Source organism: Alosa sapidissima, chromosome 17, assembly GCF_018492685.1.
Source record: "Alosa sapidissima isolate fAloSap1 chromosome 17, fAloSap1.pri, whole genome shotgun sequence".
NCBI classification, from domain to species: domain Eukaryota; kingdom Metazoa; phylum Chordata; class Actinopteri; order Clupeiformes; family Clupeidae; genus Alosa; species Alosa sapidissima.
Window position 1 is genome coordinate 15,056,499 of NC_055973.1, and position 27,247 is coordinate 15,083,745.

The 27,247-nt window shown below is 43.1% G+C and overlaps 1 protein-coding gene across 4 annotated transcripts in view; it reads left to right on the plus strand.

Annotated features, from left to right (window-relative positions):
• scn5lab (sodium channel, voltage gated, type V-like, alpha b) overlaps nt 1–27,247 on the plus strand; it is a 113,242-nt gene that overhangs the window by 68,380 nt on the left and 17,615 nt on the right. For all 4 annotated transcript variants that reach the window (XM_042067776.1, XM_042067777.1, XM_042067778.1 and 1 more), the window contains 5 exons: nt 8,178–8,660; nt 17,111–17,231; nt 20,168–20,322; nt 21,690–21,863; nt 25,084–25,206. In XM_042067776.1, the coding sequence (XP_041923710.1) occupies nt 8,178–8,660; nt 17,111–17,231; nt 20,168–20,322; nt 21,690–21,863; nt 25,084–25,206 (1,056 nt within the window). The remainder of the gene's footprint in view (nt 1–8,177; nt 8,661–17,110; nt 17,232–20,167; nt 20,323–21,689; nt 21,864–25,083; nt 25,207–27,247) is intronic.

Genomic DNA, 27,247 nt, shown 5'->3' on the forward strand with positions numbered 1-27,247 from the left:
TCCCCAAAAACCCTTCCCACATGCCCAAACCCCCATCCACCGTCAGGCTGCCTGGCTTTGTGCGTTCCCCCTGTGGTGCATACGGATGCCCGGGAGCCCCAAGCTGACTCACCGCCGCTCCTGTGATGGTGTGGGGCCACAGGGCCACCTAATGCAATGAGCACTCATGAGTGACACTGAGCCCCATCAGGCCTGTTTGCATTTCCATCCAGCGCCCAAAGTCCAGCTACATGAAAAAACAACAACAACCACAAACACTCAGACACAGCAATCACAAACGCGGGTGATAGCAGCCAAAGTTGTCATATCCTCATTACCGCTGTTTTAAGTGTGTGATTTTTTTTTTTCAGTTGAATTACATCACCACATAAAAGCTTATTAAACAATTCCCAGTGCATTCTTTCTATCATGTGATTATATTAATTATGGGATATTCTGGCCTCAGTAAATCAGACAAAGACTAAAGAGCAATTATTTACTTTGTTTTTTGAATAAAATTGGATTAAATCAATTTGGTTCATATCTGAGGAGGTCCAGATTAATCACTATTTTTATGGAATATGAGTTTTGAGTGCAGTACAGAAAAGCATTCCTTTAAAAAAAAGTCTACAGTGGGCGTTTGAGGAAGACATCTCACACAGCAACAACCTCTGCGGCGCAATGCAATCAAGTTTGATTATGATTACTCAGAGGTTCTCCCTCTGTGCCCATTCTGGAGAACAGTGTGGCTTCTCATCTGCGGAGCTTGTCTGAGTGTGTGTGGGGGAGTGTGAGAGATGTGTGTTTGTGTGTGTGCGTGTGTGTGTGTGTGAGAGAGAGAGAGAGAGAGAGAGAGAGAGAGAGAGAGAGAGAGAGAGAATGTGGGTCTATGTGTGTGTTTGGGGTAGTTAGTCTAGGTGTGTAGGTTGTGTATAAGTCTGTGTGAATACACACATGCGTGTCTGTGCAAGTGTCTATGCATATGGGTGTGCAGACCATGTTTGCGTGTGTGTGTGTGTGTGTGTGTGTGCGCACGCACATGTACACGGAGGAAACCGACACACCAGCTGCTCAGAGGATCAGGCGCATGGCACTGCAGCCCACCAGGGTGCAACTCCCACAGGTTAAATCACATGTAATTACAAAGAGCTGCTCACCCAAGGGAAAGCTGGCACCAGGAAAGACAGAAAGGGGGGAGAGAAAGAAACAGAGAGAGGTCAAGGCAAACAAAGTGATGACATAGTGTATAGAGGGAGCGGAAGAAAGAGAGAGAAAAGGAGAGAGAGAGAGCAGCAGCACCACTGGGAGAGACTGTGTCTGGGGGGATGAATTGCCGGCTGAATAGTGGCCCACCCCATCGCCTCCTCTGATTCACCCAGGGCCCCCCAGGCGCTCGGAACGTACCTAATTTATCTGTTTCCTGCGAGTCCCTGCCTGACCTCCATCTTGCTATTGTGATGCTGGCGCGCTTCTCCACGCGCTCCTGCCTCCCCTCCCTTCCCTTGTTTGTGTCACTCTCGTTCAGCCACACAGAGATGTGGGGGAGCCTCCACTTCATATAATTGATATGAAAAGACAGGCTTTTCATCAGTGTCACTTTGAAGGTCTATCAGTAAAGATGCCCGAGGTCGTCATTTAGACCTTTTCCACAACATTGGTGTGGTTTTCTGAGGTGATATCCTCAAGCTCCCATGTATATTGTTCTGTATGGTCTCTCTCTCTCTCTCTCTCTCTCTCTATATATATATATATATATATATATCTGTGTGTGTTTTCCCCTTTTCTCTATGGTGCCTCACCCATTGGGCAGGGCTTTCTCACGATTGGTTTTCCAGGGATATCGCTCCGACTGCGGTACCTCGCAGAATCAAAAAAGAGGCTGAACCAATCGAGCAGCTAATTGGCGCAATTAGCTAAATGGGGTGGGCTCAGGTGGAATGGAGCCCCTGACATTTGCCAGTATTTCACACTAGAAATGGATGAAGGCAGCCATGTTGATTCCAGCCCCCAGGACCCTAAACCCGAGAATATGGGTGGTGGGCTGCGGTTTTTAATATGTTGATATTGCCTGTGGGGGTCCCAAGGCTGTTGATTGTGGGGTGGGTGTTTGGGTGGGGCAAGAGGGCCATTTCACATATTGAAAAGCGCCCCACCGCTGTAGTCAGGATGTGATTTATGCCTCATATGAGCCTTGACTAGCCAACAGTGAATAGCTTTTATTATTAGAGCTGCTGTTGATGGTGATGGTGTTGGTGGTGATGGTCGCACAGAGAGGCTTGTGCTGGTTATGCTGGTTTTCCCACTTATAGAGATACAGCACCACAACACAACCCTAGTGGTTCTAAAGACCTTAATAGCATACAACACTACCCTAGTGGTTCTTTAGACCTTAATAGCATTCCTAGCCTTCACTTGGCACTGGCATGGGAACACAATCATGGTTCTAAATACAGACCGAGCTGCACTATTGACATACTGTGGAACAGTTCTTATAGATTTGCAGGATTTACTGAATACAGTCCCCATAAATCCCCCTTTATTCTCGCTGTGTTTACTCTCAGCTCTTTATGACGGATACTGCTCACTGTTTACTGTTCATGGATCAGTGCAGATGACATATGGCAGGCCTTCTCAGCTTCAGTATCTCTCAATATGATAACTGTCCCTTCAGGCCCCTGCATACCCTGTCTGTCAGATATGGTTTTGTAGATTTTCTGCATCAACATCAACTGTAGATGTGTAGCAAATAGTTTTGCAAAAAGGTTTCGTTTGTTTGTTTTACTCAGAATCAGATGTATGGATTTGTTGCTATCTCGTGACTGACAGCTGTCTGTCTGAATTTGCCACCTTCCAGCATGATGTTGGTCACTCTGCTGCTTTCTGGACATTCATGTTAACAGTCGATGGGTGTGGACCAACTAGACATGTTTTGCATTTGGTTGTATACTTGTAAAAACAACATATAAAAGGCAAATGTGTGATATTCAGTGATATTCAGAGTTATTAGAAAGTATTTTGTGGAAAATAGTTTCAGAACACTGAGTTGTACTCTAGTCTTAAACTTCTCTGAAAAATAATATTTATATATCTATATTTTCTCGTGAAATATAAATATGACTATGAATACTTTGAGATATCAAGAAAAGAAGGAACATTTATTACGCTTTTCATTCAGAGAGTTGTATTTATAGGATCACTTTAGGAGTGCTGTATTGGAAATCAGTGAGTGAGCCTGTGTGTCAGGGTGCTGTCAAGCCCTGTTTTGCACAAGTGAAATAAACACATTGATCCTGTGCTTTCTCTGTCGGTGCACTGGCCAATAGTTCCAGGTCAGCCCAAATGCGCTGAAAGGGATTATGGGTTGCTAGTGCCCACGGCACCGGTTTAGCCAAACGGACCTGACAGTGATGACTGTGGATGTTTATTTGTGGAGCCTGACCCTCCACAAGCCTCACCTCTGCATCCTCAACTCCCAATCAGTTAAAAGCCAATCGAAGTGACCACTGCCACATTCGACAGCAAACACACACTGAAAATAGTTGCCCTCCGGTAACTGTTGCCAATGTACACACAAAAACGGTGTGCGGCAACTTGTCAGCAGGGTTTCTGGGAATTTTGGCCACAATTATTGACCCAGTAACATAGTTTTCTTTCATCATTATTTTAATCTGACTGTTATGCAATCAGGAAATGCATGTGCAATGTCTTTGTTGTGCTTGGAGGTGGCTGCGAGCAGGGTAGGTTTTGCAACGGCTGGCAGCGCACATGCTCAACTCTGTTTTATTGAGCTGCCCTCGGGCGCGAGCTGTCATTACCATGGACACGAAGCAGCTAGCACTGCTAATTAGCATCTATTCATGGGCTAGTTCATCAGTGCTGATGTCAGTGTAGAGTGCTTGTTTTTAATCCCTCACCACAGTAATTCATTTGTCACCTCTGGATTCCACTCCTCCAGTATGACTTGATGGCAGAAGTTTGTATAAATCCTCAATATCTGATAAACCTGACGGCATTTCTGATGATCTATATTTCATATATCTCAACTTTATGATTTTATAAACAGTTAATCTCTAGGCCTACAGTAGCCTACATGGTGTACCATATGCTCAAAACAAGGGGTGGTGTTCTGTGAACTGTGAGGCTGAATGAAATTAAATTGAATTGAACGATTGTAAATGAGAGTACTTTTTTGTAACTAAAACTAACAATAAAAAGTCCATATTAGGTGACCTCTATGGTAGCCCGAGGACAGATGACTACCTTACTTTCCAAGCCTCGTCTGGTGAAACTATCTGTCACCATAGTGTGGGAAATGCACGTGGTACAGTAAACATTCCATGACAGGAATGCATGACTGACCACACGTTAGCCAGCTAATCTGACCCTTTTCAAAGACTCTCTGCGCCACACCTGTTGTCATGCAGCTGCCTTTGTCTGTCTGTGACTCAGCCTACAGTCTTGAGAGGTTTGTCCGTTCTGTCCACATGCAACCCTGACCGAGCACTGTCCGCCCTAGATGTACATTTGCAGCCTGTGGGATTGCTAGCTGTCAATCATTTCAGAATAGCTTGCCATACCAAATGTCCCCTGGAAGATTTACTGAACTGTTTTTGACAGTTCATTTTTGAAAAATATACAGTTTCATTATGAATTTAATTGTCTTTTATTTGATTCTGAATTTAATATTTTTCATTTAGCATTCCCCATAATTGAGGGATAACAGAAAACTCAGTTGTGCTAGCACAGGGGTTCCCAAACTTTTCCTTGACAAGGCCCCCCAAATACCACTAGGTTCTGGCCAAGGACCCCTTGCTGTGTTATTAAACCCATCGACAATACTACGGCAAATTTAAAAATACATTAAACTAATCCTAATAATTATTTTAGCCACAAGCACCTTGTGATGGAGCATACAGTGTGTAAAATTACATTTGGGGCTTTCTGCTATATGAGAGCTATCACTCTACTATTATTCCCAGTCATTATCATGGAAAATAATGTTCAGATATGTGACAAATTATTATAATGGCATTGTATAACAACCCTCATAGTAATGGGTATATTTAAACATTTTCAAATGTATTTATTTGTTGCTTTTATTTTTCTTTCCAACTTGCTGAGGCCCCCCTGGCACCCCCTCGCGGCCCCCACTTTGAAAACCACTGTGCTAGCACATTGAAAGTGTATTTGAGAAGAATGATAACTCTTAATGTAACTAATCAAGTGCTCAGTGTCCAATGTCCAGTGAGAAGGTCTCTGGGGCATAGTGAGGGCTGCCTGCCACTCCACCAGTGACATCTGGGAGTCAATTTGGTCAAGAGCAGTGTGCAGAATTATTAACCAGCCAGCAAGAGAGCCCACAAATTATTTACCATTTACAGCATAATTAAGTGAACTCAACACGGCTCTGGAAACTGTGATACACAGAGGAAGTGTAACTGGAGTATTCAGGGAGCTTTGTGGGCCTGTGTGTGTGTGTGTGTGTGTGTAGTGTAGTGTAGTGTAGTGTTGTGTGTGTGTGTGTGTGTGTGTGTAGTGTAGTGTAGTGTAGTGTTGTGTGTGTGTGTGTGTGTGTGTGTGTGTGTGTGTGTGTGAGAGTGTGTGTGTGTGTGTTTGTTTGTTTGTTTTGCTGTACCTGTTTCATGGTCGAAGTATTGCTTGATTGACTCAGTTATATATCAGCCGCCTGCTAGAGATGTTATGTGCTGTCTAGATCTTTTCAAAGATATCTGTGAGGAAAATACACAAAAGGACACAAGTTAACCTACTGTCTTAATTATTCATATCATTTTGGTGATGATTTTTTTTTACATAGCCAGATTAATAATTGATGACATTTTAGCAGCTTCTCTGTGCCTCTTGTCTAAAAGTAAAAGATTAGTGTTAGGTGACAGGACAAACTGCTTCACCATACATCAATCTCCGCAAAGCCCCTGAGAGTGGTTCAGGGTCAGACACCTGCCAAGGTTTATCCAAGTAACTCAGTTATGTTAGTGCCAGCCTGCAAAACACAACCAATCATCTCTGTCCTGACGCACAGGCACCCAATCGCCATGTCTCGCTGTCAGGACCTCCCAGAGTCCTGAATGCAGAGGGTCAGTAGTTTACAATGACAGACATGAAACCCTTACACTGGTGCTGTTTGTTATTCATTGGAAAGAGCATGTGCACGTAGCTTTGGGAGGGCAGTGTCAGTGTGTGATATTTCAAAGAGCCATGAAACTGCTAATAAGCAAATGCAAAAAAGGGACAGAATATGGTTACCCCTTCCTGTGTAATGAAAAAGGAAGCGGAGATGTCAGTCTTTAACGCCTAGCCTATCTGATTCTGTGTAGATGACTTGATGACAGATGAATGTGTGCTTTAGCTTCCCCACGTTCCACCTTTGTAAAAAAAAATACTTTAAGTTTTCTAGCTGTATCTACTGTATGTAATTTGCCTGATAGAGCAGAATACAGTGAACATAGACATGTCTGTATCACAGACAAGGCTTGCTGTGACTGGTTAGCATACAGGAGGTGTGTTTACTGTTTGCCTGTGTGAGCATGCATGTGTGTGTGTGCGCTCTCTGTATGTAGATGGGATGTATGTGGTTGTGCGGCCGCTGCTTGTTTGACAGATGGGTCCCCATGGTGTTATGGCGTTGTGTGGTCAGTGCCGAGGGCTCATCAGTGGCCCTGGTTGGGACATCTGTCCATTCATCAACATCCTAAAATAAACTAACATCTTAATCCTAGTGGACACCTCTTTCACACCTCATGGATGCTACATTAATGCCAAGATATGTCATGAGAAAACTCACTTTGATTTAATCAGTTAATTTCAATATAATTCAATATCAATCAATATAATTTGTAGAATTATATTTTAGCTTTGGATTAGAAATAAAAAAAAACACTTCTTAAAATCTTTCTGAATTTTTAATTTCTTAAATATTCTGATTAAGCATTCCATGTCAGGTTGTTGACATTGTTTTCAGGTAATCCTACTTTCCACTCTGTCCCTGACTGTTATTTGTTTGGGCTGTATCATTCATTTGCTCTATACGCTGACAAATATTCTTTACGACGGATGCTGTCCCTGCCAACAAACACGACCAAATTCAGAGCGCTGACAAGTTGAACTCCATCCCCATTTCCCAAGCCCTGTTCTCCAGCAGTCTTTGTTATTGATCACTCTCCATAAATGTGCTGCATTATGTCCACCTTGGGCTGCCTTCTCCCCCCCCCCCTGAGACACACGAGATGGCCGCAGCACTCATCTATCCACATGGTGACTTGGCAAAGTTGATAAGGTGGTACAAAAGGGCTGGACAATATGACTTGGCATGACGCCATATAATAAGGGGTCCCTTTTGTTGACCAGGTGGCACAGGTGACTGAAACAATGTGTTGCCGTGACAACGATTCTAGAGCCTACGGATATTTGATAAGGCACCTGCATTTACTTTCGAGGAAAATTAGCTCTTTAATTAAGCACGTATGTGTCTCTCTGTCTTAGTTTTCTTTCCTAGAATAGCAACAGCTAATTGACAAAATTTTCCTCCACTAAATAACAACCATTACATGCTGCATGCATGCATAATATGCTGCTCTGACCCTAGGTTATGAAGGGAAGAGAACAAATTGTTATTGTTACATTAATTACTGTAACAACAATTGTTACAGTAATTTGTTTGCTAACCTTCTGAGGTCAACGTGCTCTAATGTTTTAACCCCTGCATTGGTAGTCGTAAGAAAAATAAATACAACGTCTTTCTCGTCCATCTGGTGTAAAGATTCAAGCACTAGTGTAGGTGTGGTATAGCCTTGGTGTTAAAAGTTATAGCCACTTGAAATTCAGAGTTGATTTCTGATTCTGAGCATTAGTCCATTGACCTCATGTGTGGGGGTCACTGGGATGACATTTAAAGTGCCCCTTCAGTCACACCTGCTGTTTATATTGCATAGCTGGTGTATGTCCAGTAATCAGAGCAAAAGTGCCCCTTTCTCTCCAATTTCAAAGGATTCAGTACATTGCAAAATGTTTCCAGTCCAAGATTTGAACTTCCCCCCAGGGATTTGAAGGGTTTTGGAGTTTCATTTAAAAAGTCCCTCGGATTGAATGAATGCTTTACACATACATTTCTCTCTCTCTCACTGTCTGTCTCTCTCTCTCTCTCTATCCACTCTCTCTCTCTCTCTTTCACTGGCCTTTAGGTCCTGAATCTTTTCCTGGCCTTGTTGCTCAGCTCGTTCAGCGCTGACAACCTGTCGGCTCCCGACGAGGACGGCGAGATGAACAACCTGCAGATCGCCATCGCCCGCATCCAACGCGGCATGGGCTGGCTCCGCCGCGCCATCTGCGACTTCTTCAACGGCAATTTCAAGCGACGGCGACAGAAGGCCAAGGAGGCCAAGGCCATGCTCAAGCTCAAACGCCTCAGCCAGCAGGCACAGTGCCGCGCCGAGGGCAACGGCGCCGCCGCTGCCGTCATCGGCCGCCACGGCGAGCGCTACGCCTCCACGGTGAGCGGCGGCGGGGCTGGGGGCGACGGCGACAGCTACATGACCAACCCCAACCTGACCATCAGTGTGCCCATCGCTCCCGGCGAGTCCGATGTGGACTTCCCGGAGGAGGAGGAAGAGGAGGAGGAGCAGAGCGAGAGCTCGGAGGAGGAAGAGGTCGAGGAGACGAAGCAGGTGAGTGAAGAGTGTGTTGTGTGTGAGCCTGGCAGCCGTCTAAATAGGGGAAGTCAGGTGCAGGATTCCTCTGTTATCCATTAGAGAGATATGTCCATTGCATTATGGCTCTCCGTATTACTTTTCTGAATCACAAATATCTTGTGCTGCTGAACTCCAATTAGCCATTGGCAGCTACCAGCCAACTATGTTGTTAGCCTTCTAAACTGGGGTGCATTAGAGACATAATGATGAACTGATGGAGAGTAGAGAAGGGAAAAAATAGATAGAGCAAAAAAACAGGAAGGGGGAAATGCGCTTATTTTAATGTTCTGACTTTCATTTAAATTCACACAGCAGAGGCAAATTCCTTATAGATTTCTGCTATATCCAGGTAGATACACTTTTCATCTCTGTTTAAAAACAGAAATGGAAATATTCAAATAAGAAGGCAGGAGGAACTGAATTAAAGTTGATCTACTGGTTCTAACTTTAGCTAGGCTACAATATTATTCCTTTAGGATGCAAAACTGTTGATTATGAGAGAGATATTAAATTATTAAGAATATTATGTGTAAAAATGCACATGAACATGCATACTTAAATAAATAATTAGTGAAAAGTGTCCATTTTATTCTACATTTCCACCAATTTTGCAGCTTGATGAAATAAAATTTGATTCCAGCACAAACAAAGCCTGTAAAAATAACCATAATTAGAATGCTTTTGCCATAGAATGCCAAACATCAGCTGCCTTTGTGTCCTGTTGTTCTGTAGATTTCCATTGTCAGAATGCATATATGTGGAGCACATTTCCTGTCCATCACCAAAAAAGACAAACGCTCCCTGTACTGTAGGCACACCGGGCTAGTAAATGGCTGCTCTTTGATTTGACTTTGGGCTCTTTTGTCAGCGTGTTCTTTGTGAGATAATAAAGTGCTTGTGAAATAGGATCGCTGCTCTTTGTTGTCTGTGTTAACATAGTTACCCTGATTACATCTGAGACAGACAAAGGGGAAAGCATGGACTTGCCATATAATCCTCCCCTGCCTCTCATAACAAAGCATGGGACACAATAGTCATGGTGAGTCCATGTGCTGTAGGAAATTATGAAATTGATTTTATGATTTGAAGTGACTTTAAAGGAGTTATTGACAAATTGCACTTTTCAGTATGTGCTGTATGCTGTATGATAGTACAGTAGATTACAGTATGCAGGAATATTTAGATGGAACTATTTGAAGACTTACTGTAGGCAGTTCTGTGTACGCTGCACTAAGTGTACACATATACAGATAAGTGACATGACAGTAATTCAGTATATTTATTGAATATCCACTCATGTCTAGCCGGATGTGAAGGGTAGGAAATGCCGATTAGGATTTTAGTCCCCTGTTGTGGAGTCTGTCTCCATCATTACCCCACTTTAAGTTGCTTGAACTCAATTCCCTTATTCAGTATAACAGAATGTGACATTTTCAAGCCACCAAGAAACCAGAGATCTTTTGCCTCTGCACAGATCTGTGGTGAATGGGTGACTCTCTTTTCCCTCTCTGAATCTCTCTCTCTCTCTCTCTCTCTCTCTGTCTCTTGTGTGCTCTCTCTCTGTCTCTCTCCCTCTGTCTTGTATTCTCTCTTTCTCTCTCTCTCTCTCTCTCTCTCTCTCTCGCTTACTTGTACTGGCTCTCTCCACTCACTCACTTTCTCCCTCTTTCTCAGTGGAGGGCTTTCTCCACCCCCGGCCAGAGAGGCTAATAACTGGCTATCAGGCAGGCTGGAGCTTTCTCTCCACATGAATTGAAAGGCCGTACACCCACACAGAAAGGCTATTTTCTCCCCTGTTTTTTTCCTCCCCTACTTTCTCCAGAGCCTTTTTCGCTTCAAGCCGACCCCCCCCCCCCCCCCCCCCCCACACACACACACACACACACACGCATACACACATACACACAGAGACACACATCACACATGCACACACCCCTCACAACCCAAAATGGATGTCATGTCTAAATCTTCCCCAAACAAAGATTTATACGACCATTTTTGCAACAGAATTTTCCTCATCTAGCATCTCTAAATTTCCCACAGAATTAGCTGCTCAAGGCTACAGCCGTGTGCCCCCCGCAATCCTCTGTAAAGGTTATGTGTTTCTCTGAATTCAGGTATAACCAGAAATACAGAAATACAGCAGAATGAAAATCCCCAACCAAATGAAAGACACAACGAACAGTCTGATCTTTCAAATACAACAGTCTGCCGCTCATCTAGTGTCATAACGCCCAGCTTATCACACAAGCAAGGATCCTGGAGGTCCTGACTCCCCGCAAACTGTGGGGCTGTGTCTTTGGGCTGTGGCGTCGGTGGCTGTAGGGGGAGGTTGGGGAGGACCTGTCTGTCTCCTCATGTGAGATCCCCATGTGGCCTGGTTGTGCAACGGGATGGCCCCTCCGAGGGCCTCCCTCTTTCATAATTGTCACGTTGGGCAGGCTGGAGGAAGAGCTACTGTGTACAACAACAAAACAAAACAAGATAGGCAAGACCCCTGATCTGCTAGTCCTCCACTGGGTCACTGCCTTAGCAACACACACACATCTACACACACACACACACACACACACACACACACACACACAACACACACACACACACTCACACACACACACACACACATGCACGCACGCACAGACACACGCACACATGCACACACACACACTCACGCACAGGGGACCTTGGGGTGAGAACACTTCAACAGACTTCAATGCCGGTCTGAATACTCGGGAGCATGTAAACACATAGATTAGAATCTTTAGCAGTGAGTGCCATTGCACTGCTTTAAAAACATACCCTGAAGCCTGAGAAGATGGATCTATCTCTACGGCATGATTCGCTGTCATGTAACCATAACGCATATCAAACTACACAAGTAAAATGTGTTCTCAGTACACACACTCCTTACAAAAGTCACAAACAAGTCATATGTGATGTTGCTTTGAAATAACATAGAGTATACAGTATGTGTATATGTAATCAGAGTGTACTGCTGGATTAAGGGATGTTATTTGTTGTTTCCACCTGTGATAAGTCGAGTTTTGAGGGGTGAATGACATTTGTTCCCCTCCTTTAATCATACAATACACCTGGTCAGCCTCCTCTCTCTTTCCTCCTTTTTATCTTTTCATGGACCTGCTCACCTCCCTCTACTGCTCTCTCTCTCGCTGCCTCTTTTATCTTCCACGGCACCTGTCCCTTCCTGCTCCCTCTCTCTCTCTCTCTCTCTCTCAGTTCTTTTTATTATTATGTGTACCTGTGTCCCCCTCCTGCGGTGTGAACCTGGTGAAGCCCATGGACTAATGTGCAAAATGCTACAAAACTATTTTAACAGCTGTACATCACTTTCCAGTGCCAGACCTGCACCCCCTCCCCCCTCACTCTCTTTCTCCTCTCCCTCCCTCTAGAGAGTGGCATGACTGAGAGCACGACACACACAGTGACCTCAGGCGCCAGTTTGCAGTTTGTTATTTAACACACAGCATATGTCGAGACAGACCATATGTCACAGGCTTTATGGGCCCACATAACCCAGAGTCAGTTGGACAGAACAGAACAACTAGTCACTGCTGTTTTGGCACACTTCTACAGTATCATCTGACATACAGCGGAGTATTGTAATATTGTATTGTAAAGTAATTGCCATTGTCGAGATTAAGAGGCAAAAGTTAAACATTGCTCAGATGCTTCTGACTCTGAAAATAGCCCTGACTTCCAAAAGTCGGATGTGTTTTTCTGTGAGTTTTTTTTTTTTTTTGAGCGGGGCGGTGAGGGCTGGGCCTGTGCTCAGCTTGGTGGAGCCCACTGAAGCAGACAGCCTTATCCTTTTCACAACACCTTAATGTCAAAGCATGGCCGCCGGCGCAGGAGCTGTGGCACTCGCTGGATCGCACCTGAACTGAATCTGCCGAGCAGAGCGGGGGAGGAGGGAGACATGCAGATGAGATGCCCCCCCCCCCCCACCCCCCCCCCCCACACACACACACACACCCTGCACCACCCCCCACGCACTCTCTCCACTCCTAATCAACAGGCATGAACACCACAGCTGGACCTGCTAATATCTCCAACTCAATTGGGCCTCCAATTTTATGTTTCCATACATCTGCTATTATATTGGCAATAGTGCTGCCTTGACACAGAGATTGTACCCCCTTTACACATGAAACACCAGTAAGTTGCTCACTACTCACGTGTGATTGGATGCGGAGGACTGGCTCCCATGTTTATGTTAATGGTTGGACATGTCTGTAGATGGCGGATAGGGGAGATGACTAAAACCATAAGCTTTATGGATAACTGTGCTCCGTCCCCGTAGTCTTCTCACACGCAGATCTGTCACTTCCCAACTACCATGCAGATCCATCACCCCGGGCGCATATGAGGGGAGGTTGCGAACACAGCCATGAATCACTGCTGGTTCCCCCAGGCGCAGCGTGTACACGGCTGAGTGATAGAGCTCCCTCACGCCTGTTCTAACGCCCGCTCTAATGTGATATTGAACGGTGCCTTGTTTGCATTACTGTCGCTGAAAGAGAGAAGGGAACCATATGGGGACTGGGGACGTGTGTGTTTACGTGGCAGGCCGCCCTAGGGCTCGCGGTTCCCGGTGGCCCCTCGGAAGCAGCTGGGTCATCATCCCGCAGTGGGGAACGTCTTCAGTGCAGCGAGAGGAGTCAGTCGCTCATGCTGCTGCAGGTCCTCTCAGAACAGCTGAGTGCATTCATGGAAACTGGCAGTCAGGGGAAACCGTTTTAATGATTTCCAAATCAGAATAGGACAGATTCAATTAAGACAGGCAAGTGAGGCTGTTATTCTTTCCTTTCTATTGTAGCTTGTTTTCACTCAGAGATAAATTCCCTTAATAAAAAAAAGATCAGCTCAGCATCACTGAAGTAACATTAACGTTATATTAATTTGCATTTAGATATTTAGGAGAGGCTCACATTAAAAGGAACATACAGTACACATGAGTTATGTATTTCATCATCAAATAACACAGACATATGATTCTTTAAGGAGAGATTCTTATCCCTTATGTGTGGATCTGTTTGGAGATTTTGCTTTTAGTTGTCATATATCATTTCATGAACACACTCTTCCTAAGAAAATTGTAATGTGTTTACTTACAGTATGTTCTATAGAAATGTTACTATGTTCAAATAGAATTTTTTTAATGTAATACCACCACAGACTTTCAGGCAAACATAGGGAATATGCCCCTTTCTGGATTATAACCAGCTATACTGCTGGTCTTCTGGAATCATCTATGTTAAATACAGCCTGTGGGTACGTATGTTGAAGTTGTGAAACGACAGACTGTACTAATAAATTCATGTCGTTTAAGGGAGAGACCTCTGATGAGTCACACACCAGCTGGGCTTATCTCGTTAACAAGAGTCCCGAGGTGAATCCAGCAGAGGGAAGTACTCTGCCTGCCCTCCACACAATCTGCCTGCTGACCAGTCAGTGGACAAAGTCAGGGCAGAGGCAGCCCCAAACTCCCCAAACACTGTCATCTCACCCACGGGCAGAATCAGAGCTCCTTAAAAAGGGTCACTGAGCACTGTGACACCTGGAGATACTGTTTGGTTATGAAGATAGATATTCTTTTTGAAAAATGGAAATTTAATGCAGTGAAGTAGCAGCAACCAGCATTCTTTTTTCATCTCAACTGTTAGCATCACTAACAGTTAATATAGCATCACTGCTATTAATATAACCATGTATGAACATTATTGCGCTTGTAATTGTATTTCTTAGCAAGTATTTGTAAAAAGCATAAAACCTTTGTGGGCTGTTAGAAGTCGGCCGGTGTTTCAAGAAGGGCAGCTCAAGTTCATCAGTCAGGACAATGACACAATGTGATTCAGTTGAGCTTAGAGCCATGAACACCACATAGATAAGAGCTCAGGCCATTAAATAAACAAATGGAAAACAAGTTTGTGTCATACACTGAGCATGGGCTGACTGGAAACATGCCTACTTTATTTTAAGCAAACGTATTAGATGGCTTTGCAAAGGCCATAAATATCTGGATCGCTTTTCAGTGTGATTTGATTATGACCTATTGACATAAGATAAGAACGGTGAATAGATTTGCATCGACATCCACCAGCACTTCAGGGAATCCGATCTATTGCTGAGTAGCTCACTCCTCAACGTTAACTTGTTTTCCTCTGATGTCTGTTGAGGCATCTGCATTGACTGACAGGTGATTCTTAGAGACATTTCTGCAAGGTGACAGTAGGAGTAACACTAGCAGAGAGATTTTTTTGTCAGGAATTTATATCATTTGAAGCCATTTTAATTCTCCGCTTACCTCTGAAATGCCCCCCCCATCCTCCAAACTAAGTGCGTGTAGCCTAATCCCACATGGCGGATCGCCTACCCAGTGGCCTGTCCAACAATAAATGTGGCTCGGGGGCTCAAATTTCATGGTGTTTGGATGGCGAATGCCATTTTGTGCCACCATCCCCACAGGAGTGCTATTAATACCCCTTTTGTGGTGGTCAGTGGCCTCAGAATGCAACTCTACCAGGCTTCGGGCAGGGATTCCTCACATGTAAGACCTGCCAACAAGTATGGGCCATAAAATGCATGGTGTGTGGGAGGGGGGATTCGTGCAAGACGGACGTGGCCTCACAGACGCTAATGGGCCGTCAGAATCCTGCCATACAGGATGTGAATGTTTTGTGCTGGATGCCAGGTGGTTTTTACAAACCCTGGCTATAAGGTATACCGCACCTCTCGACCAGTCCTATTAAAGTGTCATCCTCTCGTCTCACACTAATGTATGTAATATATTCTTTATTGAATGCTGTTTGTTCTTCATTCTTCATTCCTGTTTGGCAAGATAGAATGAAAACCGACCCCCCCCCCCCCACCCACACACACAGAGAAGCCTGTGCCACACGCGAGTGTAACTGGAGTAAAGGTTGACTGGTTGAGGGCGCTTATTTATTGTGTGTGGAGTGGCACCTGTGTGGTGGTGCAGACGGACAGGTGAGAGCAGGAGAGGTGTGGAGTTCACTCACAGCCCCCCCCCTACGGCAGCGTGCTGAGGGACAGTGGCTCTGGGGGGTGGACAGGACACGGGACATGCCCACGTTGAGACCGTATTGAGCGAGCACAGCAGGCCTCCTCACAGACCAGAAAGACGCAGCTTTCTGTTGCTGGGGTCTCAGACAGGTGCAAATGGAAAGAGAACGGTGGGGTTTGTGATTTTTATTTGGCTTAGGAACTTTTTGGAGAGCTTGGCATCAGAACTCAACCAGAGCTCCTAAACACCTCATCTTTACCAAATGGTGTGTTTTTACATCTTTGTTTGCACCCTGTAACAGTATATTTGCATATTCCTACCAGTCAGATATGTCTACTACTCCCCATGATATCTCCATAAGAAATCACCAGTGTGTCGTACCTACTTTGGAGTATAATGAAAAGAAAGAAGTTGAGCTTTTTCCTTCCTCCCTTCCTGACCTAATTCGGTTCTACTGAGTCATACTTTGCAGGACTTCAGCTTGTGTGTCTCCTTCATGGTAGACCATCGTTGCCACTCCACATTTACCTGACTGTGTGCAAGCTGAGACACAGCAGCCCCATGTCAGGCCGACTCACATCATTTCTAAAAAATCACCATTCTTTTATCAGTCCCATCTGCACATAGCTCTCTGCCAAGTTCCCTTTAGCTTTTTGTGGTTGCCAGACCTATGCTGGTTATTTTTAAACGCTGAAAACAAAATGTGGATAAATTAATGTACATTTTGTGTCTGTAAAAGATCCTCAAAATAAGCATAGTGACCATTACTGAGGGGTGTAGAAAGTCTACATGGGGCAGTGCTGAGATCTGTGGTATTTGTGTGTGTGTGTGTGTTTGTGTGTGTGTGTGCGCATTTGTGTGTGCGTGCGTGACATGAGTATCTCTGTGTACATTCGCCAAGGGGCATTAGGTTTCACGGGATATCCACATCACAGTGAAAGGGTCGGCATCTTCGCATCTTTGCTGGCCCTTTCACTGTGATGCCGGACTCCTGATGGATAAAGGGAAGAGGGCATAGTGAGGGACAGAAAGCAGGAGGTTCTCAGGCAGGTTCACCCCATGTGTTCCACCACCCCAGACCGATGCTTCCTCTGACACGGACCCTGACACACCAACACTGAGAAGAGGAGGGCTTTTCATCCATTTAAATTTTGCACACTATTTGTAAATAAATGCAGATGTGATATTTATACATTCAGAACATTTACACATAAATAAAAAGATCAGTACAAGCAGCATTCAGATTAAATTGACTTAATATGCTCTATGTATGCAAATAAATGTACAAAGAAGCAAGTGGGGAACAGTTAAAGCTCAGAGACACAGTGCATTGACACTAATCACTTACTTGCCATTTTGTATGTATTTATTCAACTTGCAGAAGGATGACATCAGCCTGTCAGAAGGCAGCACAGTGGACCTCAGGAAGCCGGGTGAGGAAGAGGATGAGTACTCGGAGATGGCCGAAGAGGCCATGGACCCTGACAACTGCTTCCCTGATGGTAAGTTTTGAGAAGGCAAAAAATATCATTTGTTTTCTTTTTCATGTAGCTAAGGTAGAGGTGCGCACATCCAAAACGCAGGTGCAGGACAAAAGGGTCAGACAATCAAAAAACAAAATTGAATGTCCGCACACTTGCTCCCGTCTATTAGCGTGTAGCTCGAAAACGTTCACTTGGTAAAATTAAAGAAAAAGCAAAACGGGAGCAATTCAACATTCAATTTTGTTTTTTGATTTTTTTTTCATGTGGAATTGTTATTGTTATGAGAATTTAAGTAATATACATAAGTAATTAAGTTATTGAAAGAGGAAAAAATATACAAACAGAATAGATTTTCCAAGACAGATATGTACTGGGTATTAACCTCTGGTAAAGAATGTTTTTACAGTCTAAAATCCTGAACAAACTGAAACAATTATAAAACAACATGGATCTTATCTCTACATAAAATTATATTAATGCCCTAAATATTTTAGATAAGGTCTATTATTGAAAAAAATAAATGAAGAAACTGCTTTAGACAACTCACACTTTTATAGCTCATTGTTTGGATCTATGAGCTTACATCCCCAACCTCAGTACTCTGCTCTTATTGCTAGCTCTGTACTCCAAGGGAAGGCAATTTAATATAAAACATTAAACAATTAACTGACATTTGAAAGGGCAATGGGGCATTAAATTGAATGTCCTGTGTCAGCAAACATTTGAAAAAGCATGTCAGGGACGAAATGGGCCTTGTTAATGTGATGATGACTTACTCTCTATATTCAATTTTGTAGAACTAATCGACCCCCCAATCGAAGTCGAGGTACACAAACATGCTGACCCAATCAAAGACTGCCATTAAAACAGGAAGCCATAATCCACTTTCTTTGACAGGCCTTTGACAGGCCTGTTATACTGTAAAGAATATGTTTGACATGTCCATGCACACATTCAGCAAAGTTATGAAAACCTTGGTGCCTTATTGAAGTATTTCATTTTTGAAGGCAAATTCACTGTTGTTTATAGGTTCTCATGAAGCTTTTGTTTTTATTTAGTTGAAATAACGCCTAATTGAAATAAAAATACTTCATCCACTCTAAAATGAAAAGCAATAAAGAACAATACAGTGTCAGGTTTCAACCACAAAAGCTACTGTAGATTAGCTCTTATCATATTAGGCTTGTCTCAGACAAACAAAAAGTAAATATGATTTGCCCATCATATGATACAGAGAGTGTCTATCTATTAGCTGACAATGAAACCGGGTTCTGCCATAGCAGCCTGCATTTCCTGGAAGATATCAGGGATGGATACCGCTGCATACAGCCTCAGCCTTAGCTGGTCAGGGCCTGTGGGCCAGCGGTGTCTAAGCCATTGTGGTGAATTTCAGGGATGTGAGTCAGAGTGTCAGCTTGTGTTTCTCAGCCTGAGAGAAAATGGATTTAAGGGAAATGGGTGAGAAAAGTGTGCTTCCTATAAAAGGCTCCTGCTCACATGATGGAAGTAGAATAGATAGTCAAACACCATCACAGAGCCCTTTGCCCACACCTCAGTACATAAATGTCCAAATAACTGTCCTCAAAGATGTGTAATGTATGGAAATCTATTAGACAGGATGTGTCTCTGTTGTGGTAATAGGGCTCTAGCTTTCTAGTGATGCAGTCTTGATATGTTTGACCCTCAGCGATAACAGGAGAGAGAAAATATAAGGTGAGATGAGAGGAGAAAAACTCATGGTGCATCAGGAATCTACTGCAAACTAGGGTTGTGGAACCGTATTAACAAGAACAAGCAAACAAAAATAACTGGTGCAGCGAGAAGGGGATGATCCCTTGCTAATTAATGAGAACATCTACTGTTTGGAGCATATAATTACACTGCTGGAGGAAGAGTTGTTTTAGGATAAAGAGCAAAAGAGACAATGAACTGACCAACATCTGTCAAGGGGGAGGAGGAATATTACGCAATAGAGAGAGCGCCATCCTGGGCTTGCGTGCAATCTGTTCTTTCAAGCCAGCAATACTGTCTCATGTCTGAAGACAATTGGACGCCTAACAAAAAAGTAGAGCCACTCTAAACAGAAGGCTGTATCCTGAACAAGCTGCAGTTCAAGTAAGTTATACAGACACGCCATTAACTATTCTTAAGAGGAGGACATTCCACAGCATGATGGGAGTCAATATCTCACTTTCTGCTGGAAAGTAGTTTATCAACATCACCGATCAATTGCTTGCGAGAATCAGACCAGAGAGCAGTAATAGCTATGCACTGTGAGTGTGTTTCAGGGCTTGGTATGTTCCAACCATAAACACATCTACAGTGTAAGTGGTAAATCACTTCTGGCCTAGACCAAAAGAGCTCACCCATTTCCTTAGTGGTTCTGAGTACCCCCATATCTCGCCTACTTTGTCATGCTCATGGATGGCTTTTGATTTCCCATTGATGGCAGTTAATTGCCTGACAAATCGAGATGCCAGGGTGCTAACACATCCCTGGCTTTCAAGAAAGAGCTGGGGTGTCATTACAAATTGAGTTGCATGTAGCCTGTTACCATAATGCCATTATTAAATTTACAGACAATAACTTAATTTGGGCAGGGCTCAGTTGCCTGTAATGGAGACACGTTGACGACTGCAGAGGGCTCAAATGTGATTTGGTCTCAGCGACCCATTGTTCTAAGGGGTACAGTCTTTACTGTCACTGATACGGGGTGCTGGAGATGGGGCTGGATTATGCCATGTAGCACCCACTAAAGTGAGAGGAATCAAACATGGGCTTCTCGCCAGTCTGAATCATAGCAGCATGAGGTGCCACATTTCAGTTGTGGAGGGGGAACAGAAGAGGGGGAAGGGAATACTTTTTTTGTTTTTATTATATCATAGACAAGGCAAAAAAAAAGAGGAGTTGCTCTCTGTTTGGCTCTCCCTGTAACTCTGTCGTTCCTCTCCTAGTGTGTGTTCGTCACTTCCAGTGCTGTGACATCAACACGACAGACGGGCTTGGTCAGGTGTGGTGGACACTGAGGAAGACTTGCTTTCAGATTGTCGAGCACAGCTGGTTTGAGTCGTTCATCATCTTCATGATCCTGCTGAGCAGTGGTGCTCTGGTGAGTAGTTTTTACTGGGCCATATAGGAGCTAATCCAGGTAATGACTTGAAGTTAACTCCTCTTGGGCTGGTTTTTGCATATGAATATATTTTCACCAGATGTATAGAAACAGGCTCCAGATCAGCTGGCATAAAACAGTAATTCTCCCTTGGCTGGAGGTTCTGGGCAGCCTGCTGATGGGTTAACTTCTATCACTGGGGCACTCTGTGGGAGAGCTGTCTCACGGAAGCAAAAGCACAGTTTTCAGAAGACATTAATCAGATAGAGCAGATGCCAGGGGCTGTTAGGGATGGAGTGGGATAGCCACTGTGATAGACCTTCTTGATTACAAATCCTTTAACCCTTCATAAATTGGACGGATTTACTGCTGCAATATCTACATTTTGTGTATAACAATATTATAGAATAACCAATAGAATCTGTATACAATTTGATCAGAATTCCCTGTTGTGTTATAAATCACAACATGAAATATTAATAGGAAGTATTACTTTTCCACTAAAAGATGACAGACTAAACTTAAGGTTGAGCTGTCAAACTTGATGAGTCTTTGCCTGTCGCTGGCATCGCCCAGTCCTCCCAGGAATACATGACAGCCCTTTTGTTAGGAGAAACAAAGGTCAGCGCCACTAGTTTGTCTGGGATGCTGTGTGGCAGGCTTGCTGTATCCAAGATGACATTTGGTGGCATTTACCAACACATCTCTTCAAACGAATGCTCTTTACAACATAAGGCTGATCTGGCTCAATGCTGAAAACAAACAAGCCACCAAAAAAACAGGACATTTTTGCCAGCTGGGCAAAAGTGCGAGGTCAAGGACAACTTGAAGGCGCTCACTTAAGGGTTAACAACCCAGAGCGCTGGCACTCTGGAGCATCTGTGTGCGGGCCGCCCTGTGCCACCAGAGCCTCAGCTGAGGAGCCAGGTCAACGGCTGGTCAAATCCTTACAGCTGCAATACTAATTAGCAGTGGGTTTGGTGGTGGTGCCATCAGGAGCGTGGTGTGGTCAACCATTTAAAAAGACATGGTTTCAATAGCACATTTTACTGTAATCCCTGAGAGGGCTTGACATGATGTTTGGGCCACAGGATGAGACAGTCCAGATGTGATTTAGCACAGAGAGAGCAGAATCATAATGTGTGTTTTTTTTAAAAAACATGATGGCTTTTGCTCTATGATTTTTAATAGATTACTTAAGATAGAGGGTGAAATAACTATTTTAACACTTTCAAGTGGGATTCACTGTGTCGGTTTTGAAATAGACGTGTAATTATGGTTTGATCTACCAGTATGTATACAGTGCTCACATGTAATTATACACATAGGCTACATTTCTAACTTACTTTTATTTTGTTCTCTAACAGGCATTTGAAGACATTTACATAGAGCAAAGAAAGGTGATCAAAGTCGTGCTTCAGTATGCCGACAATATTTTTACATACATCTTCATCTTGGAGATGGTACTGAAGTGGACTGCTTATGGCTTTAAGAAGTACTTTACCAACTACTGGTGTTGGTTGGATTTCCTCATTGTGGATGTAAGTATGCATCTATTGTATTCTATTCTATACTATTGTATGCATCTATTACATTGTTCATAGTACTTCATAGCCCTTTACCTTTGTGTATCTTTGAAAGAGCACACTATTTATTTGTGCTATATGCTCTAGATGTTGACATAATATAGAATATACATGGAGCTCTCCATGCTGTGGTATGATCTAGATATTATCTAGCAATACCCAAAAGGCCTTTATGCATATGTCACAAATTTGCCAATTTTCTTCTTTCCTTTTTTTGTTGCAAACCATGCCATTGTCTTGAGGGGAAACATGTGATCTGAGTTCCTGAGAGTGCCTATGCATTATATCAGCAATACTGTGAGGGGTGAAATTCTTTGGGCAGAAGATAAACCAATTAGTGTGTGCTTCCTCAATGGAGACGTTAGAGCTACAGAAAAGATGCAGGCCAGTCGTAGGGAGAGCAGAGTGGATGTCAACAGAAGCTTTGCTATGATCAGCCTGCCTTTCAAACATCTCCCTTTGAACATTATTATCATTTTATCTTGTGTTAATGTCAAACGTGCAGACAGCATGCTGTTTACAAAATGGAGATGTACATTAGTGCTGAACTATTCCAAACTTCTGATTCGTTACCACTTTGCTCTTAAGGGTAAAATGTGTCTGGGTGTAGCTGACAATAATATCCTCTATAGTGGACACTGTTAATGGAAGTTAAAGAGAAGAGATGGAAAGCATGTGGGCTTTTATAAACCAAAACTTTGGAACAGCCTTGCTTAAGTGTTGTGAAAGTATGTTGTGGGTACAGTAGAAAGGTTTATAAGTCCTTTCCTTCCCAAAGGAGCATGATAAGGGGTTTTATCTTCACCGCATTTATCGTAATGTGGTCTGATTGTCATGGTCAAAATGATTAACAAGCCATGAGTGTTTGGGTTTTGCATTCCCTCGTGGACAGACTGAGCTTGCATCCCTGCACAGTTACCACTATTCATTAAGATGTTAATTAAAAACCCATGTGAACTTAAACTTCGAAAAACAAACTGAGCTCCATTGAAGACGAGTAATAAGGGTTTTTAGCACAAAGGAAAGTTGGACATCTTATGCTATAAATATTTAGGGTGTAGTTTGTTACTGTACGTTTATACAGAGGTAGAGATATATGTTTACAGTTTCAGAGGCACCAAAGATGATCCACTACTTACATATTTGTCAGGAAAGCACAGTCCCTTTCTTTAGTTTTGAGAAGCCAAGCATGTTGCATTGTTTACTAAAAAAAGAATCTGTAGTGCTCAGAGAACATAATAATCATTGCCTTGTTTTGAAGAAAAAGACATGGTGACCTTAATGAGCTAAACTTAACATTATCATTAAATAAAGTGGGTCGTGAATTGTTAGAATTGGGAAATTGTCTATAGCAAACAGCAAAATAATTTCCACTCACAAATATTTCTTGTGTAGTATGAGAAGCTTCATTTGTCATGTCAGGTGGAGCGACAGGTTGAGTGCATTCTTGTTGACCTGTTGGCTTTGCATGTAAACATCAGGGAATAGTCTGTGTTTTTAAAGAAGAAAATGTAATGCTCAGACCGTTTCATAACCACAGAGGACAGGCTTATCAGCTCATAGCTGTTCAAGCAGTAATTCTAGGTGAAGCAAATTCTGACATGTTGTCTGATACTAATATGCCCTGATAGGTATAAAAGGAAGTGGACAAAGTTGGGAAAGGGCTGTTGGGCAGGTATTCATCAGTCTAACTTGTTGAGTTTGCGTGATTGAACTGGGTTTTTGTGTAGATATTTTTTGTGCACAACACTGTTATATTTTTGTTTGATCCTCTTCCCATCGTCCCTGTTTAACCATTATGTTTTGAACTATTGTTCCAGTAAAAGGCATTAGGACCAATGGGTTGTAGTGAGAGACTCGACCTCTCACAATGAAGGTTACACGCAGGGCTACAAAATATTTTGCTTTAGGATCATCATCAGCACATGTGCTAAAGTCATATTGCAAGATGTACTATTTCCAAGTGAGGCAAATTAACTCAAAGGCATCACGCTACAATATACAGTATATAGCAGAAAAAGATACAGTAAAATGAAAAAAAAAATAACAACCCTAGTTACATTGAAGCCAGAAACCCAGTCTGAGAGAGAGTACAGGGGTGAGAGTAATTGAGTGTACATCTTACTCTTTTTGATGCCTGAGGACATGTCCATGCCCACTTCCCATGCCTGAGTTTGCTGGTTCGATCTCGGTGTGGGACTCGTTTCCCCCTAAAAACAATGTGAAATCAATTCGTGCTTGTGTGAATGCCCCGAACAACCTGTCAGAATCTGAACTCGGAGCTTTCCAGAGTGATCACACTCATTCTGCTGTGCCACCCAAGCACCTGATTTATCTCATTGCAGATTTAGTTAATGCTTTTCTTCTCTGATTCATTTGTAATGGCAGAACCAATACTGATTATTAGAGTAGGCCTACTGTATCTCATGGTAAAAGTAAACAGTAAAAGGGTATTTCTAAGTGTTTATCCTATTTGTAGCATTCACAGAATAGAGGAGGTTTTGCAGCCATAGAATGTATACAAGCTTCTCCTGACAGCACTGTAGAAATAAAAACAAATCTTTATGATCAGTAGTGGCATAACTGAACACACTCTAATTTGCTCCACACAGATTTCAGTGATTGGGCTCTTGGCGGGTTCTGTAGGTTATGACCAAGTTGGCACCTTGCGAGTCCTCAGGACGCTCCGGGCACTGCGGCCGCTGCGAGCAGTGTCCCACTTTGCTGGCATTAGGGTAAGGCCCTAACTGATGAGTGCATCGGCACCATGTGACTGGGAAAGGTTATATGCGTTCACCTCCACCTGTCCTTCAGCAGGTTGAGACGGAGTGAAATAACTGTATTTTCTTTCCCCAAACTTCGGCTCATTAACAATCAATTGTGCTTTCAACAGGAGTGAAAAATCATTCTCTGGAGGATCAATTCACATTTCTCTGCGTTCTCATAATTCAGCAGACCCAACCCCCCCCCCCTCCCCTCTTCTCCCTCACAGCCATGTGAAAAAGGAGGCAAGATGGCCTGGTGACTCTCCCCACTCTAATCACCAACCTTTTTTCCTCCCCTCTTCACAGGAAATGAAGTGAGCCTGCTTCTGATCGCTTTGGGAAGTTCCCTAATGTTGCGTCTCTATTTTCTGCCCCCCACCCCCGTCCCCTGTTTGTGTCCCTCCCTGTAGGTGTCTTTAGTAAGCCTCATAGCCAATGCTTTTGGCTACTCTGACTTTGCCGCCATCAAATCACTTAGGACTCTAAGGGCTCTCAGGCCACTGAGAGCACTGTCCAGATTTGAAGGCATGAGGGTAAGACTTTCTCTTTCTGTGGCTCACTACCATTCTCTCCTCTATCTATTCTTCAACTCATTCTTCATCTCTATGTCTGTTTAATGTTGCTTGCTATATTTCGCCGAAAAAAAATATATAAGAATTTAAACATTAACATTTTAGAAGCAGCTTTAAATTTCTCGGATCTCACAGGGATTGGACCAAGCTGATTTTGAATCCCATGTTAAGATCATTACCACTTACAGTTTTTCACAATTGCTAAACCACTAAACCCCATTCTATGAACCAAATGCTCAGTTGCCTGAACACATTTATTGAATCAATCACTTTTTTGTCAAAACCATAAACAGTTTTCAACTAGTAAAACACCATTTGCAGATCTCATTGACTCTTTTTGCAAATCTCTAAACACATTTTCATGCAATAAAACACATTTTGCCCTGTGATGCACTTGTGATGTATAATGGTAACCACAAGTGGCAAAAAATAAACACAAAAAAGCACAGATGTCATAAGTTACAATTTTTGCCCATTGCTTACACACTAAAAATGGATGCTTAGATCACAGCCTCAAAACCTAAACTTCTTGTAACCACACCTTAAACACAGAGTAACCACACCTTAAACACAGAGTAACCACACCTTAAACACAGAGTAACCACACCTTAAACACATTTTCTGCTTTGCCCTTTGTTTGTATTTCTATAACACACTTATTGCAGAACACACCATACTGTTTCTTACATTAGACACTTTGTTCAAAAATGAAATCTCATAATCATTGGGAAAACACTTCTATTGAAAATGCAAAACACACCTGGTGACAGGTCTACTATCTGCAGAGTAGCTTTACTTGTAATTACACTGGCTATTTCAACAGTCTTAACTGTATGTCCTACTTGGTACCATTTTTCCAAGTATTCCGGATCCAGGGTCTCATGAAAAGATTTCATCACAAAATGCAAGCACTCTGGAGTTTCCTTATCTTCCTGGACTGAGAATGGAGAAGTTAATACTATACTAGGTTGTTTGCATTTGTATCCATGCTGGTCTAATATGTTATCTGGCAAAACAAAGCTAATGGTCCCTTTAAACCAACTATCTACTATGTGTGAGTGAAATTATAAGATATAATTTACACATTAAAGGTTGTATCAGCAACTGCAGGCCCAAAAAAGGTCCAAACATGGCCCCAGCTGTGGCGCTACTGGGGCACCTGCACCATACACCGGCGACCTGGGTTTGATTCCCGCCCCGTGGTCCTTTCCGGATCCCACCCCTGCTCTCTCTCCCATTTGCTTTCTGTCACTCTCCACTGTCCTATCATTAAAGACATAAAAAGATCAAAAATATATACTTAAAAAAAAAAAGGCCCAAACATAAATTATCACATTCATCTAATCTTTCCTAATGATCCACTAGCGGCCCGCCCCATTAGCAGGTCGTCAAAAAAATGCGTCTCTGTAGGCAGCCTAGGCTCTGAGATCTGCCCAAAAAAAGCAATTGCTAACAACAAGTGTTGCCAACCACTCAAAGGCAAAATAAAGTGTTCCAACCAATAACCGACAAGATGCGCGTTCAGGAGAGTTTCAATTGCACGGGAGGGAGGGGGAGGGTTTAGCGAGCTAGCTCTCTGTTTTGTTTGAATGTCAACAGAAGTGACATTACCCCGCCATCATTGATACAACCTTTAAGTCCCAGTCCAGTTCACTGCTGAGGAGAAATGGTGTTTTACTACATGTTCTTTATATTTAACTACCCATGGGTTAGAAACTCTCTCTGATATGAACTGATCTGATACTCCTGCACCATGCACTTTTCTTGCACTTTTCATTGTCGTAAACTTACAACTATCCTCCTTTCCTTTCATACTAACATCTGCTTCTGTATCATTCAAAAAAGAAAAATATAAATATAAAATAATTTAAAGGAGAATTCCGGTGTGATATTGACCTAAAGTGTATTGAAACATGATACCGAGTGTGAACGTATGTCTCATAGCCCATCTCGACTTGTCCCCTGCACTCCAAAATCTGGCGCTAGTTAGCCGATGCTACCA